Genomic DNA, 18,352 nt, shown 5'->3' with positions numbered 1-18,352 from the left:
TTTTTTTGCCCTAGGTGTAATTTTTCCAATACATCTTTTTTTTGGTGGCATAATGAACATAAAATAAAAAAGTTGAATAAGTGACGTTTTATTGAATAGCCTGTTAACACAAACAGTTTTCTCACCTCCGATTTTCTTTTTTACCAATCCAAAAGGTAGGCTTCAACGTTCGAAAAAATCACATACGTTTCAAATAACGATAAAGCAATGATAAGACTATTTTTTTCAAACAGAAATATACACAATTTAGCAATAATTGCAGAATACATTATTTGATTATTCACATGATGACCCGTGTCTTTCCATAGCCGAGTAGGCCTAAATTTGTGGATCAATCGCTTATAATAGATTCTTACTATCCCAGTGAGAAAATTTCATATCAATTGTTACATGCAGACGATATCTAGTATAAATTTATATTCATTGCTAATTTCCTATAGATATCTGCACATTTGTTTCCCTTTTGTCTATACAAACATGTATAATAGTTGAACTTTATAGTTCTTTCGAGAAAGACACAGAGACAGAGATTCATATAATAGATTGTGATCAAATTCGTCAATGACTAAAACACTTTGAGCTTGTGTTGACGTAGCTCTAAATCAGTATATATGTCAACACGCTAAAGCCATTCACTTTGATAAGTAGATCTCTATATCTAGATCTAGTATAATCTAAACATAGATGGTAACCATGGTTTACCCAACTGGACCCAAGTGTAGAATAATTGTTACAGATCTATATTATAGACCTACAATTACATCTATATGTAGATCTAGTTATAAAATAGTTTTTTACTTCAATTATTTACGCTATATGTAGACTTTCGGTCCCTACCAATAGTAGTTTAAATGTTTTTCAGCAGAATATTGTAGATCTATAATCAGTAAAGATAGTGAGCTCGCTGTCTTGTTTACGTTTTAGAAATTATTGAATAGACTCACGTCTGAAACTGAAAAGTTATCTTTAGAAATATGAGAGTTCCAGTCTCCAAATGAGAAGAAAATAGTTTATTAGATCTAGATCTATCAACGAAATTAAAGCTTTTAGATCTATTTTAAAAATGTGCATGGTTAATAAAAAAGTATAGTCACATATATAAGAGGGTAGGCTATATTGAACTATCATTGATTTAAATTAATAAATAACGCAAAATAGAGATTAATTATTCAATTTATTATTCAAATGTCAACATCTGTTTTTTTTTTTTTTTTTGTAGCTCTGTGAGTTCATGACCCCTTGACGCGTCGCCTTGGTGACAAAAAAAAAGCGATAAAATATATTTTATAATTAAAGCAAACGCGTAAATGTAACTGATAATATAACATTGTTAGTTTAATTTTATTTAGATCTAGATCTAGACTCTAAAAAAATACGGATGCCATAGTAGTCTAGTCTATAAATAAACACTTTAAGCTTGGGTCGACCTATTTAGATGTAGATCAACACGCTAAAGCCATTCACATCTATAGCGCATGCGTGACCTTTTTGGTGCGCGATATGAATGAAAAATGTCAACACGGTAAATAGAAATGTGTAGCTATGTTGTAATGAAGTCAAGTAATGGTGCGCGCGAGCCATGGAAAAGTGTGTCAATGCGGCTAAAGCTATTCGCATTTATAGCGAACGATTTTATGTAAAAAATGATTTGTAAACTCAAATTTGAAGGTTAATTTTCATTAAATAATGTATGTTCATGTGTAAAATTACAAAATTATGTTGTCTCAAATGAGAGCCAATTTAGATCTAGCATTTTTTTAGTACGCGATTCATGAATGAATATAGATCTAGGCCTATCTCAACTCGGCTTCGCAGCTTTCGTAAACGAATGTAGCTTTAGAAAACCAAATTTGAATGTTTATTTGATCAAAATATGAAATGAATGGACTTTAATTAATATGTTTATGTGTTAAAGTATAAAACTATCTGTGCTAAGAGAAGTTTTATCATCTTAGAGTTGAATTAGAGTTTTAGATCTAGGGATGGGATTATAAAGTAAACAATTAAACGAATTAATTTTTAGTAAACGACTCATTACGGTATTGTCTAATGAAAGAATGTTCGTCAGGAAATCTGTAGTCAGAGATATAAGGAACTAATTAATGTAAAAAATGCTTTTGAAACACAAAATTGAAGGTTAATTTTATTATATAATGAAATCAATGGATCTTCTTTTGTATTTTCATGTGTCAAAGTAAAAAACTATCTGCGCAAAGTGTATTTCTTAAAATTAGATCTAGGTCTAAATCCTTTCTATCTTTTCTCATGTCAACATCGTAGACATGGCCTAGATCCATAAAATACTATAGCTGTAATAGAGTCGGACAACTTTATTTTTTTTTGAGGGTCTTAAGTTTGTTTTAGGGCTACAATACATACACTACGGTCTAAGTTGGTACCCAAGGAACATTCCTGCCTAGTTTTATCAAGATTGGTCAAGCGGTTTTGATGTCTATAAGTAACATACATACATACATACATACATACATACCCCTCACATTCTACTTTATAATATAGATATACTAGACATATGTTACCCGCGACCCGCGGGTCTTTATTTGCGCATTACTGTTGATATAGTCACTGAGAGTGTTTTGTAAACAATTAAACGAAATAATAATGTAATAAGTAAAGCGAATGTGTCAATGTAAAAATAGTGTGAATGAAGCTATCAAATCAAAATAGCTAATAGGCTTAATTAAATCCATTTTTTTTTCAAATTAAAACATTTGCTTGAAGGCCTACATATATTTGATTAAAATTTGAGATGAATATACTAAATTTTGTATGTTCATGTGTATAAAGTATAAAGTAGATCTTGAGGTAGACGTAGATCTAAATCTACACTAATTTAGAGTTCTGTGCTGCGCATGCGTGAACTTTTTTTCATGAATGAATATAGGCCTATCTCAACACGGCTACGCAGCTTTAGCGAACAGCGAACGAATGTATTAGAAATGCTTTAGAAAAACAAATTTGAATGTTAATTTGATTAAAATATCAAATGAATGGACAATAATTAGTATGTTTATGTGTTAAAGCATAAAACTATGTTTGCGAAAAGAAGTTTTATCATCTTATAGTTCAGTAAGAGTTTTAGACCTAGGCCTAGGAATAGACTCAGACCTCAGAAGAGAGATGTGTTAATGTGTAACCATTTGGTAATGTCTAATGAAAGAATGTTCGCCAGGAAATCTGTAGATATCAGGAACTAATTTATGTAAAAAATGCTTTTGGATAATCTTGTGGATTGGATTTAGATGTATGTTAAACGTAGCTAATGATCCTTTCACGTTATTTCTGTTTCGCTACGAAAATAAAATTAGTTTTGAGAAAATGGGTTTACCCGAAGGAAGTCGATACATTCTTATCTATTAAAAACGAAAAGAGCGATAGCTTTGTTAAATGAATGGGATTATAAAGTGAATAATTAAACGAAATAATGTTTAGTACGCGATTCATGAATGAATATAGATCTAGGCCTATCTCAACTCGGCTTCGCAGCTTTCGTAAACGAATGTAGCTTTAGAAAACCAAATTTGAATGTTTATTTGATCAAAATATGAAATGAATGGACTTTAATTAATATGTTTATGTGTTAAAGTATAAAACTATCTGTTCGAAGAGAAGTTTTATCATCTTAGAGTTGAATTAGAGTTTTAGATCTAGGGATGGGATTATAAAGTAAACAATTAAACGAATTAATATTTAGTACGCGATTCATTACTGAATTGTCTAATGAAAGAATGTTCGTCAGGAAATCTGTAATCACAGATATAAGGAACTAATTAATGTAAAAAATGCTTTTGAAACACAAAATTGAAGGTTAATTTTATTATATAATGAAATCAATGGATCTTCTTTTGTCTTTTCATGTGTCAAAGTAAAAAACTATCTGCGCAAAGTGTATTTCTTAAAATTAGATCTAGGTCTAAATCCTTTCTATCTTTTCTCATGTCAACATTGTAGACATGGCCTAGATCCATAAAATACTATAGCTGTAATAGAGTCGGACAACTTTATTTTTTTTTGAGGGTCTTACATTTGTTTTAGGGCTACAATACATTCACTAAGGTCTAAGTTGGTACCCAAGGAACATTCCTGCCTAGTTTTATCAAGATTGGTCAAGCGGTTTTGATGTCTATAAGTAACATACATACATACATACATACATACATACATACATACATACCCCTCACATTCTACTTTATAATATAGATATATATATATATATATATATATATATATATATATATATATATATATATATATATAGAGAGAGAGAGAGAGAGAGAGATAGATAGATAGATAGATAGATAGATAGATAGATAGATAGATAGATAGATAGATAGATAGATAGATAGATAGAAGATAGATAGATAGATAGATAGATAGATAGATAGATAGATAGATAGATAGATAGACAGATAGATAGACAGATAGATAGATAGATAGATAGATAGATAGATAGATAGATAGATAGATAGATAGATAGATAGATAGACAGATAGATAGATAGATAGATAGATAGATAGATAGATAGATAGATAGATAGACAGACAGACAGACAGATAGATAGATAGATAGATAGATAGATAGATAGATAGATAGATAGATAGATAGATAGATAGATAGATAGATAGATAGATAGATAGATAGATAGATAGATAGATATGTGTGTGTGTTTGTGTATGTGTTACTGATTTTTGTAGGCAGGCTTAGCTTTTTATTTCGTCCCACTCTCTATTGGAGGCGTCCAAAAGCACTACTGGTACAGTGGTACTGGCCCTGACCACATGGTTATAAACCTCCAATAAAAGTAATACGCCCTTTGATACAATGCTTCCCAGATATGTGAAGTGGTCTACGACGTTAAGGTCACCATTCACAGTGATCTTTGGGGCTGAGTAGATTTGGTTGGATGACTTCTAAAACATGACATCCGTTTTTCTGAGGTTTACAGTAAAACCAAAAGAGGCTACAACGTACGCAGATTTGTTGACCGCTAGCTGGAGATCATGCTCAGTGTGAACAAGTCAGGCGTAGAGAAACGGTCTTTTGACCAATTCCTCCCTATGTTAATTATTCTAATCTACTTAAACTGGGAATAGTTAGTTAATCATTTGCTTAGAAAAGAACACTTGACTTATCAGATTTAGTTCATCTTATATCAACTCACTCTGTGGGTCTCTCATGTCAAAAGTTTGTACACGTCATTTCTCCACACACTCAAGCTGATATTTTGCACGATTATTTCTTGTGCATGACAATAAAGAAAATTTAAAAAAAATAACCAATTAGTTAATTGACTATTGGTAATTAATTATTTTGTTTGACATCGAACAAGGGAATGAATTGCCCTTCACTGATGTGGTGGTATAAGTTGAACTAGTCCTCTTTAAAGTATGTAGGAAGAAATAAGTGGCCACTTAAATAAGAGATAACAATAAAACCTTCCGTTTTCGTATTCACTAAGTTGGCACAGTGGTTAGCTTAAGGAGGCCTCAAGCTCCTCCAATACTAGATTACGTTGGCACAGTGGTTAGCTTAAGGAGGCCCCAAGCCCCACAAATACTAGATTACGTTGACACAGTGGTTAGCCTAAGGAGGCCCCAAGCCCCACAAATACTAGATTACGTTGACACAGTGGTTAGCCTAAGGAGGCCCCAAGCCCCACAAATACTAGATTACGTTGACACAGTGGTTAGCCTAAGGAGGCCCCAAGCCCCACAAATACTAGATTACGTTGACACAGTGGTTAGCCTAAGGAGGCCCCAAGCCCCACCAATACTAGATTACTTTGGCACAGTGGTTAGCTTAAGGAGGCCCCAAGCCCCACCAATTCTAGATTACGTTGACACAGTGGTTAGCTTAAGGAGGCCCCAAGCCCCACCAATACTAGATTACGTTGACACAGTGGTTAGCTTAAGGAGGCCCCAAGCTCCACCAATACTAGATTACGTTGGCACAGTGGTTAGCTTAAGGAGGCCCCAAGCCCCACCAATACTAGATTACGTTGGCACAGTGGTTAGCTTAAGGAGGCCCCAAGCCCCACCAATACTAGAGAAGGGCGACATAATCTAAAAATAGGTTATAATAAAAATTATCAGTATATATTGTTAAACATATGTAAAGATTTCGTATACAAATTGTGTGATTTCTCTATAAAAATTCGACCAATTTACAGTTGATTCGATTTTACAATAACATTCGCAAAACTTTAAAAACAGCGCTTTACAAGCTCGTCTTCACAAAAACAATGAGTTAAGTTCTTTTAGTGTTTACCACGTAACAAGGTCTTACACTAAACTTACAAGTGAGGCACTTGTTATTTAGTTGTACTTTAACTTTATCTCCTACACACAGATGTTCTGTTCATTGTGCTGCATGGAAAAGATTTACAATTACATCCTAGTTGACAATGCATCATGATTTCTGAATTAATTCTATTCACCTTAACATGTCTGTCAATGAACACAAAAACGTAATGACATCTAGGACGATATTAAAATGCAAACTGTTCGGAATATAAAGTTGATATTCAAACTAATCGCCCTGTTCATCGTGAGTTATTCGGTTATTTTTTTTCTTTCTGTAAAATGTAATTATAAATAAATTAATTAATTAAGTATATATATATATATATATATATATATATATATATATATATATATATATTACCTTTTCCTATCCCTTAGTCTGTTGGACCGTTGGGGCACCAGGCAAGATTTGTCGACCGTCTTTCTCCATTCCTCCCTTTTTTTGCCTTGTTTAGAACCTCTCTCAATGGCAGGCCTGTCCATTCTTTAATGTTGTCCTCCCATAGCTTTTTCTGTATATATACAGGGCTTTTTTGTGACGGTACGCACCGGGGTTCCCTGACATCTCATCATACGAGACATTTCATCATTGCAACACTTCATCACCATAACATTTCATCATTGTATAAAGTGCATTTTGCAAACATAAGTACATGTAGTTGTAATTAAGTAATTAACCCTAACCCTAAAGGATGAATTGCTATAATGATGAAATGTCTCGTATGATGAGATGTCTGGTTACCGTGTTTCTGATAGAACTTTCCCTTAGAGAGTTGACTTGGATAACTACTTGGTTAGCTCAACTTTTAATCTTATAAGGCCATTACTTTGTTAGCTCAACTTTTAATCTTATAAGGCCATTACTTTGTTAGCTCAACTTTTAATCTTATAAGGCCATTACTTTGTTAGCTCAACTTTTAATCTTATAAGGCCATTACTTTGTTAGCTCAACTTTTAATCTTATAAGACCATTACTGTTGACCAGATGAACATTTCCGTTGAAATCAGTAATAGAAGTGTAAAATGCTTATGACAAGCAAGTTAGCAAGTCAACTAGTTTGCAGATAACGGTAATGTCGAAACGTAAAAAATGTGGGGTAGGTAAGGCGGTGTGGGTTGTGCGATTTTGTTTCTACTTATTTTGCCACTTGTACGGGCTATACGAGTTATATGTAAGCATGTACTAATGTTTTGGCATTGGGTCATCATTTTACTGTGTTTAGATCAAACACAGGTCCTTATAAAGATATTGTTACAAATGAACAATGACAAGTAGAGGTCAACGTGTGACCCCAGCGAGATGACACAGCAGCCAGTGTTCTCTGGAATCTACGCGTATAAACAAAGACAGGATGTGACGTGTCCTCACGTGTTATTCCAGAGGACGAACAGATCTAAGAAGGGGCAGTGTTACGAATGAACAGTGATAGATAAAGGTCACTACGTGTGACCCCAGCGAGATGACACTGCAGCGGGTGTTCTCTGGAATCTACATGTAAAAACAATGACAGGATGTGACGTTTCCTCACATGTTGTTCCAGAAGATACTAACAGTGTTTGTGCAACTTTGGATGAGCGATTAGGGACTCTATATAAGCAAGAGAGTTAATGTGAAAGTCAGTCGTGAGTGAGCCGTTACAGTCGATACAGACGATGTAAGACGTGTGCGGCTCTAGTGGAAGAGAAATGTGTACGACTCAATGCAAGTTAACTAGGGTAGAGTTAACTGGAGTGGACTACTGTCGTTAGAGTCTATACAGCGAACTACAGTGGACTTGAGCCGTTACAGTCGATACAGTCGATGTAAGACGTGTGCGGCTCTGATTCGGTAGACTTGAGTACGACATGGTTCAGCTTTGGGAGACCTGGAGTGACACTGGGAAGTGTGTCGTTGGTCTGTTCTGTGGAATACGGCTCGATGCAAGTTGAGAAGAGATGAATTGCAACGAAGTGAAGAGATGAATTGCAACGAAGTATAGCTAACTGTGAACTGACAGATATTGTACAGTCTTCTACGCTACATGTTACAGTAACAAATTGTTAGAGTTAATAGTCAATAAAGTTATATGAAGCTGAAAGTTGAGTCATCAAGTTCTTTACAGTGTTGTTATTTGTGTGCCTACTAGTGCATTTAGCCAGAAGATTCAGAAATACGTAACAATATCATTCAGTGAATCCTGTTACCAACTTGACGTTGTTCTAACGTTAAAATAGATCCAGATTAAAGTCATTTAAACACTTCTGAATGCTGTATTGGAACTATTCACTAATTCATCAGTCATATATAGGCTGTGCAAAACTTAAATTGTTGTTTCACACATACGACTCAATGACCATCCGTTTTTCCGTTTATCGCTAGAATTTAATTGTTTAAGTTTTAGACCCTACAAGTTTTGGACGTTGATTCAGAAATAAAGGTTATTGAGTGCATGTCTAAGACTACAGGACGCCAGGGAATGGGAGACTTAGAACTATGCACTATCCTGACGAAAGTCCGAAGAAATAACAACAAAACGGAACAAATTATAGGACACATTTTGAGCCTATGTGGTATTTGGTATAACTGTTGAGTGTGAACTGTGTGATATAAAAAGAAAATTACAAAATCTGCTTGTTTTATTCGCTACTTCAATAAGATATAACATAAAATATCACTTGACAAATAGTATGTAACTTGTACATGCGCAAACATTTCACATTTTAGTAGAAAGAGTACCCCGCAATCCCCATCCTCGACAAAAAAAAACTAATGTATTTTTCAATGTCATTTCAGCAAGTCGCTTGTTTACAAAGTTGTAAGGTTCCGGGTGAAACATACACAATCTTTCGTACGAAGAATTATTGTCTCACGATAGGACAAACAAAACATCCATGTCTAGAAGCACGAAACTTGTGTTCAAACTTGGGCGGCGAACTGGCGGATTTTAACGAAAGTCTAACAATTTTAAAGGTATTATTTCTTACATGTATCTTAGAATGTTATTGCAAAGATACATATTTAGTTAGATAACAAGACGACAACCTAACGTCATTACATTGGGGTGAAAAAAAAAACAACACTAGATCTATTGCAGATTTTTATGATAAATTAAACAAGGACGCTAAATTCATCAACAACTTTCCTTTACGCTCCTCATGGAAAAACATGCCACTTTCCATGGTCTCTTGTTAGCTTTTTGTATGGCTTCCCAGCTCTTTCCTGTCATCTCGGCTTCATTTAGTATACTGCGTCGTCACGCTCTTTTTGGTCTTCCTCTACGTCTTGTGCCCTGGGGGTTCCCTCTAAGGCCTGTCTAGCTCTGTTGTTGGTATCTTTTCTAAGGGTGTGACCAATCCATCTCCACTTCCTCTCTAAGATCTGCATCTCTATATTTGTCTGTCCACTTATCTCCCACAGTTTGGTGTTTTCTATTTTATCGTACCAAGGACACTAACTTGGACTAAATTTAACTTACAAACAGAAGAGCTTCCAAAATGTGATTCTGCGGTGCTAAACTGTACACCATAATTATCGTGTCACCACAGACCTATATATCTGTGCATGTCACCTTTTCAAAACAAAGCTCATCAGCACTTCCATTCTAGTGCACACCGGATACACCAATAAGCTGGTTATGTTTAGGTGTTCCGCCATGTATGAACATCAATAACATTTTGGGGGCCGCTGTTTTGTCAGCTATGCAATGCAAATGGAGGTTTGGATCTTTTAGAAACACGAACATGAGGGGAAACTAGATGACAAGAGCACTAAGCTTTGCGTTTTTCTTTGTTTTGTTTTTTTTTATGGACAGATGAATGTTGAGGAACAATCATAAGATATAATTATCTGCTATTCTATTGTTCATGATGTTGTATTAATTGTAAGAAAATTTCATCTAATATATAAAGTAGAAAGTAAGGCGTATGTCCCCGCAAATAAATCAAAACCGTTTCGCCAATCTTGATAAAACATCGCAGAAATGTGCCTTGGGTACTAACTTAGACTGTAGGGTATGTATTGTAGCCCTGAACTAACTTAAGACCCTAAAAAAAAAAAGTTGCCCAACTCTATAAAAGTATTGTATCTTATAAATCTAGGCCATGTTTACATGCTGTAACTAAAAGGAGAGGTCACGCATGCGCAGAGATGAAAATCTGTAGATCTGAATTAGCTCTCATTCAAGATAACATAATTTTGTTATTTTATACATGAACATACAAATAAGTGTCTATTCATTTCATTACGTGATGCACATTAACCTTAAAATTTGAGTTTAAAAAACATTTTTTTCCATAAAATCGTTCGCTCTAAATGCATAGCTCGCGCGCATCATTACTTGGGCCGCGTAGTGATACGAATGAAATTAACGTCAGAGGTCATAATATTTCGCATTATAAAGGCATATTCCTGCCATGAGTAGGTTGACTATGTTTCACTTCCGTACAGCAAGGTGCTCAACACACAGGTCCGGTAGACTAGGGCTTTAGTACTGCTAGTCAGCTGAATGTCGTCCACCTCCGATGTCTAAGGCGGATCTTTAAAATAAGGTGGCAAGATAAGATAACCAATGAGGAAGTGCTACAAAGAGCATGATGCCAGGACATCCACTCTGTTATCAGCAGCAGACGCCTTGGCTGGCATGGCCACGTTCGTAGAATGCCAGTAGGTCGACTTCCACAGGATATCCTGTATGGCGATCTAATAGAAGGCAGGATAGCCGCTGGTCGCCCACTTTTACGTTATACGGATGTATGCAAACGCGACATGAAGCTCTTCAAAATTGACACTGGCAACTGGGAAGAGGTGGCACTGGACAGATCCACATGTAGAGCGAGTATAAAGGAAGGGTCACAGATTGCAGATGCCATACACAACAGAAGCAGAAAGAAGGGTGAAAATGCAACGGCGCCTGGTGATTATATATGCCCAACCTGTGATCGCAGCTGTGTATCAAGGATTGGCCTCTTTGGTCACACAAGACGTTGCAAAGGTAAAAGATCGTCTCTCGAGACGTAAAATGCCACAAAAAAAGGCATATTATAAAAATAATAAACTACTTGCATAATGCAATTTACTTTCCAATGTATTCTTTTAAAAATGATTTAAGCCTACAGTTACCGATTCGGTTTAATTTTAAGTCTTTATTTTCAATTTACTTTTTTCTTTCAGATTTACTTATGCGCATTTAGACCTCTTAGCTACGAAATGATGAATGAAACACGGCTAGTGTATCTAGGTCAACACATTACACCTAGGTGGACACAAGCTCACATCACAGTGTTTATAGTCTTTTACTATTATAGGCTCAAAGTTTTTATGTATTGACTAGACTACTGTGGCATTCAAATTGTTTAGATTCTAAATCTAGAGCTACATAAAATTAAATTAAACTAACAATGTTATATAAACAATTACATTCACGCTTTCGATTTGATTATTGCTTTTGTCACCTACACGCCTGCAGTATTCACCAAGGCAACGCGTATTGAGGTCATGAACTTTCGGCTCTAAATAAAATTTAAAACAGATGTTAGCTTTTGACTATATAATAAATTGAATAAACTCTATTTTGCGTTATATTTAGATCATTGATAGTTCAATATTTTACTCTCTTAAATATACCTTTGACTATATTTTTAATTAAGAATACATACACATTTTAAAAATAGATCTAAAATCTACTTTCATTTTATAAAACGTAAAAAAGACAGCGAGATTTATACTAGATCTATATCTTTACTAATTATAGATCTACACAATTATACATTTTTACTTCCATTGGTAGGTACTATTTGTCTACGTATAGCTTACTTAATGGAAACAAAAAAGAAACAAAAACGTATTTATTTTATAAGTAGATCTAGGTCTAGAATATAGATCTGTACACAATCATTCTCCGCTTGGGTAAACTATCTCTGTCATCAATGTAGCCTTTAGATCAGGCATGTCAAACACACTAAGGTGTATGGGCCACAGCCAAAAATCAGTTATAAATGATCCTACTAGTTTTATGTAAATTAGAAACAATACAATAGAATACAATAATTAATGGCATACCTGTCCCTTAGTTAGCTAATTTTGTAGTACACTTTAGTCATTAAAATTACTATGATTACGCCTTTTTGTCTTTTTACTGATGCTTGACATCTTTTCTGGGATACAACTTAATGCCATGTTGAAGTTTGTTTGCTACTGACAATATCATCACTAATGACAAATTTTGATCAGACAATCTCAAAAGGTGAGCTGATTTGTAGCTTTCATTATAGAAAAGAACTGCTCACAGAGATCAGTGCTTGCAAACAGCTAGAATTCTGGCTGCGAATTTCCGCAATTCAACGTAACGTTCAGGTAACTAACTGTAAAACTTGGGTACAGCCACTTCAATAGACTTCGCTTTCAACAAAGAATCTGACTGCAATTACATCAGCTCTAGTTGCACATTACCAGCAGCATTTTCAGAAGCAATTGAAAATGGAGATAAAAACAACGAAAATAATTCTTGCTCGTATGAAACGAAGTCACGAAAACGGCCAGTGAAAGCATCTACTAACGTTTCCAGGTGTAGGACATATATACCAAATGTCGCAACTGTATTTAATCTTTTTAGTTCCCGCACGTTGAGAAGTGAACAAAGTTTTCTCTTCATATTTTATTTATCCACAATCGTAACTTTGCTTGAAAGCACTTCACATGATCACACGCAGTTGTGACAATTTTGTCTTTACATTGAAGTTTCAAATTCAAGTCTTGCAGGTGACCAGTGGGATCAACTGCTAATGCCATATCCTGAACCCATTCGTCAGTTTGGAAATGCTCAACAGGTTCAGCTTTCATGTTCAGAAACAATACAATACAAAACATCTCTTCAATACTTTATGACATGAGAGCCAGCAAATTTCGTGTTTAATGTCATCTAGAAACATTGAACATTGGCGATGATTTAAACCACGGGCACGAATAAAATTGATATTGACTGAAACCAGTCTTATGACATGTTGGAACTGTAATTGCTTTGTGCGTAATGTTTCTTGGTGAATGAAGCACTGAAAATTAGCAAATTTAAAATTAGCATTAGTCTCTCTTATTTTTGCAAGTAGCTTTGCATCAAAACCATTTCATGATGGTTGGTGCGCCATCCGTTTGCTAGATTAGCTAGCTTTAACAAAGGTAAATTGTACTGAAATATCCTCTCCTGTTATTTCTCAAAAATATCCTCGCTTAAGTACACGCGTTACATCAGTGGACTCATCTAGAGCCAACGAAAAGAATTCAAAATCAACTATTTTGTTCTTTAATTGTTCACGTAACCTAACTGACAAGTCATTTATTCAATCTGCCAGTGTTCCAAGTTAACGCTATTTCTTTGAATGCTTTCACCTTTTCTGGACAAATTTATTCGGCACACTCCTTTATAAAATCCCCTTCACTAAATGATTTGCTATGGCTTGCAATTAAGTTAGACAAAATGTAGCTGGCTTTCACTGCAGACTCAATCTCGGTGTACTAAGTACTATTTTTCAAGTTAAGTAGCTTGTCATCTCTTATTTTCAGCGTAATAGTTTTAAATTATTTTAATAATTTTTTAGGTGGCCAAGTGGGCCACATGCAAAGTGGTCGCGGGCCGAAAGCGGCCCCCGAACGCCGTGTTTGACATGCCTGCTTTAGATGATAGGGCCTACTATTTATCTTACTAGAAATATCTAGATCTAGAGCCAAGAGGGGTCTTGAGGCTAACCCCCCCCCCCTCCCTTTCTTTCCAAAGCTACAGTCAAACTAACTTTCATGAAGGTTGTTCAAGGGTTTAATAGTTACATTTCCATCCAACAAAAAAATTAAAGCAGAAATAATGCTTGGCGCCGGGACTCGCAAACCCGTTAAAAATTTTTATTGGGGGAAGGGCTGCGGATGGGGTTGACAACATTAGCTGACCGCACCAGCTAACATCCAGCCTAGTGACGTCACTGGGGATATGTGAAAAGTATATTCTCTGTTATATTATCAAGCAATCAATATATTCAATTTCAGGAAACCATTTTACAGTTTATTTGATTTTTTTTTTTTGCAAAAAATTGGAAGGGTGTTATATCGTTACCGATAAGGTGACTCACGCTTGCACCCTCCCCGTCCCGTCTCCCCAATGGTTGACTAATTACATCTACCTTGTGAACAACTTCATGTTTTTTAAGTGACATTTAAACATTTAAAATTTGTCTGTATTTACAAACGTAGGATTAAAACGTATTCTATTGATCTATAGATTTAATCTATTTTATATTGTACAATGAACAGAATTCGACAACGTAGACTATTGATCTATAGATTTAATGTATTTTATATTGTTCAATGAACCAAATTCGACAAACGTACACTATTGATCTATAAATTTAATCTATTTTATATTGTTCAATGAACAGAATTCAACAAACGTAGACTATTGATCTATAGATTTAATCTATTTAATATTTTTCAATGAACAGAATTCGACAAACGTAGACTATTGATCTATAGATTTAATCTATTTTATATTTTTCAATGAACAGAATTCGACAAACGTAGACTATTGGATTGCAAATCTTTCTCAAGTTACGGATGCCACGAGAAATAGTAATTTTTTTTTTTATTTAAAATTTTTCTTAGTAGAAGTTGTGCTTCCTGTAGATATATGGGCATGGTAGAAGTTTCCAAACTCAGATTATAATACAAGGTATACATTTTTTTTAACGCAGAGGAAGAAACGAAAATTCTAGAAAACTGCCAAAAAAAATCTACTTCAATTGTTATAAAGAGGAAAAAAAAAAGGGGGGGGGTCGAAATACGAATGACTTACTTCGATACTTCCATAAATACTTAAAATTAATTCCATTAATTTTCGACTAACATGAAGTGAACTAGCTTGTTTAGCGCCTTTTTGGTTAGGGTGAACTTTTGTCACGACACCTTGCCTGTCAGTCTGGTACAAATTTTGTCAAAACACCTTGCCTGTCACTCTGGTACACATTTTGTCAAAACACTTTGCCTGTCAGTCTGGTACACATTTTGTCAAATGACCTTGCCTGTCAGTCTGGTACACATTTTGTCAAAACACTTTGCCTGTCAGTCTGGTACACATTTTGTCAAAACACTTTGCCTGTCAGTCTGGTACACATTTTGTCAAAACACTTTGCCTGTCAGTCTGGTACACATTTTGTCAAAACACTTTGCCTGTCAGTCTGGTACACATTTTGTCAAAACACTTTGCCTGTCAGTTTGGTACACATTTTGTCAAAACACTTTGCCTGTCAGTCTGGTACACATTTTGTCAAAACACCTTGCCTGTCAGTCTGGTACAAATTTTGTCGTCACGTTATTTTTCCCACTCAAACGAGTTGACACTTTGCACAATTATTCATTGTCCATAACAACACAGGAATAACTCGAAACATCGACCAATTATTTTATCAATTAGTCGTTATTAATTAATTTTATTTTATGTAGAGACAGAACTAGCAAGTTAAGGGAAAATTAGAGTTCTGTAAAGAATTAGGTCGTCGCTCTTACGTGACGACCTTCGGATTGTGGTTTCTGGTGCGGCGTTATGCCTACCGTTACCCCGTGGCTCTTAAATATGACGTCACCATGGCACATGCTTGGTAGAGCAAATAGTCGTAGGCACACTATTAACATTGGCCGAGTGCTTAAGCGCTTGGCTTCCAAACCTGGGGTCCTGGGTTCAAATTTCATTGAAGACTAAGATTTTGAATTTCGGGATTTTAGGGCTCCCCTGAGTCCACCCAACTCTAATGGGTACCTGACTTTAGTTGGGAAAAGTAAAGACGGTTGGTCGTTGTGCTGGCCACATGACACACTGCTCGTTAACCGTTGGCCAAAGAAACAGATGACCTTAACATCATCTGCCCTATATATCGCAAGATCTACAAGGGAAATTTTACTCTTTTACACTATTGACAGTTAAACTTGGAACACACATTTTTTAATGTAAAAGAAAATGAATATTTAAAGACGCAATTATTAAGAAATACTAGAACGAATACAATTAAAGACTATATACAAAGATTTAGACGATACGTCACTCGAGTGTCTGATGACTTTATTGTCTTTCGAATGATTTGGGCTTAGCTTAGAGTTTCTGTTGGTCCAGATGTTTGCCCGTTCAGAGCAGTATAGATGCTGGGTGATTCTACTGGGTTGTCAGTCCAGTTCCCTCTGCGTAAATCAGCTAGAGATGTTGTCCTACGAAGGTTTTGTGTTGTCGCCAGGGGCTGGGTCAAGTTGGAGCAGGCAGGCTGGGTGACTTCTGCTAAGTTTGCAGTCAAGCTATGAATAAAAAACAAGGCTGAAAGTACAATGGTTCAAAGCCTGTACATTTCGACCTCAATCATATGTCAGTTGACCTCGTGGGGCACGCAATCGTCAGACGACTCCGCACAGAGTATGAACAAAGAATGGTAAAACATTTGAGGGTTGCAATATCAACGTGAATTTAAGAGGAGGGTGGGGCAGAAAACAATGCTGCAGAAATGGCCTGAGGTAGTCGCGTTGCCGAGGAGACCTGGGGGTGGTCGCGTGACCGAAGAGGTCTGGGGTAGTCGCGTGACCGAAGAGGTCTGGGGTGGTCGCGTTGAATGAAAGAGAAATCATTCTTGAAAATGGACACGGGGAACCAACGTCTACTTGAGTGTCCATGAGACGGGGAACCAACGTCTACTTGAGTGTCCATGAGACAGGGAACCAACGTCTACTTGAGTGTCCATGAGACGGTCTGGGGTAGTCGCGTGGCCGAAGAGGTCTGGGGTAGTCGCGTGACCGAAGAGTTCTGGGGTAGTCGCGTGGCCGAAGAGGTCTGGGGTAGTCGCGTGACCGAAGAGTTCTGGGGTAGTCGCGTGGCCGAAGAGGTCTGGGGTAGTCGCGTGACCGAAGAGTTCTGGGGTAGTCGCGTGGCCGAAGAGGTCTGGGGTAGTCGCGTGGCCGAAGAGTTCTGGGGTAGTCGCGTGGCCGAAGAGGTCTGGGGTAGTCGCGTGGCCGAAGAGGTCTGGGATAGTCGCGTGGCCGAAGAGGTCTGGGGTAGTCGCGTGGCCGAAGTGTTCTGGGGTGGTCGCGTGACCGAAGAGGTCTGGGGTAGTCGCGTGGCCGAAGAGGTCTGGGGTGGTCGCGTGACCGAAGAGGTCTAGGTGGTCGCACGGCCGAAGAGGTCTGGGGTGGTCGCGTGACCGAAGAGTTCTGGGGTGGTCGCGTGGCCGAAGAGGTCTGGGGTAGTCGCGTGGCCGAAGAGGTCTGGGGTGGTCGAGTGGCCGAAGAGGTCTGGGGTAGTCGCGTGGCCGAAGAGGTCTGGGGTGGTCGCGTGGCCGAAGAGGTCTGGGGTGGTCGCGTGGCCGAAGAGGTCTGGGGTGGTCGCGTGACCGAAGAGGTCTGGGGTGGTCGCACGGCAGAAGAGGTCTGGGGTGGTCGCGTTGAATGAAAGAGAAATCATTCTTGAAAATGGACACGGGGAACCAACGTCTACTTGAGTGTCCATGAGACGGGGAACCAACGTCTACTTGAGTGTCCATGAGACGGGGAACCAACGTCTACTTGAGTGTCCATGAGACAGGGAACCAACGTCTACTTGAGTGTCCATGAGACGGTCTGGGGTAGTCGGGTGGCCGAAGAGGTCTGGGGTGGTCGCACGGCCGAAGAGGTCTGTGGTAGTCGCGTGGCCGAAGAGTACTGGGGTGGTCGCGTGACCTAAGAGGTCTGGGGTGGTCGCACGGCCGAAGAGGTCTGGGGTGGTCGCATGGCCGAAGAGGTCTGGGGTGGTCGCGTGACCGAAGAGGTCTGGGGTAGTCGCGTTGAATGAAAGAGAAATCATTCTTGAAAATGGACACGGGGAACCAACGTCTACTTGAGTGTCCATGACACGGGGAGCCAACGTCTAATTGAGTGTCCATGAGACGGGGAACAAACGTCTACTTGAGTGTCCATGAGACGGGGAACCAACGTCTACTTGAGTGTCCATGAGACGGGGAGCCAACGTCTAATTGAGTGTCCATGAGACGGGGAACAAACGTCTACT

The 18,352-nt window shown here is 37.4% G+C and overlaps 1 protein-coding gene across 8 annotated transcripts in view; it reads left to right on the top strand.

The window, feature by feature from the left end:
* The first annotated feature begins 6,337 nt into the window (after nucleotides 1-6,337).
* The window catches only part of LOC106075225 (uncharacterized), a 32,256-nt gene continuing 20,241 nt past the window's right edge, over nucleotides 6,338-18,352 (top strand). For 3 of the 8 annotated variants that reach the window (XM_056020207.1, XM_056020204.1, XM_056020203.1), the window contains exons 1-3: nucleotides 6,339-6,564; nucleotides 9,094-9,270; nucleotides 14,844-14,907. In XM_056020207.1, coding sequence (XP_055876182.1) covers nucleotides 6,511-6,564; nucleotides 9,094-9,270; nucleotides 14,844-14,907 — 295 coding nt within the window. In that variant the 5' untranslated portion in view covers nucleotides 6,339-6,510. Of the gene's footprint in view, nucleotides 6,565-9,093; nucleotides 9,271-14,843; nucleotides 14,908-18,352 lie in introns of those variants that run through there. The other 5 variants (XM_056020208.1, XM_056020206.1, XM_056020205.1 and 2 more) reach the window with 4 other exon arrangements.

The sequence above is a fragment of the Biomphalaria glabrata genome, chromosome 2 (assembly GCF_947242115.1).
Source record: "Biomphalaria glabrata chromosome 2, xgBioGlab47.1, whole genome shotgun sequence".
Classification (NCBI taxonomy): domain Eukaryota; kingdom Metazoa; phylum Mollusca; class Gastropoda; family Planorbidae; genus Biomphalaria; species Biomphalaria glabrata.
This window is presented reverse-complemented; position numbering and strand designations above follow the sequence as displayed.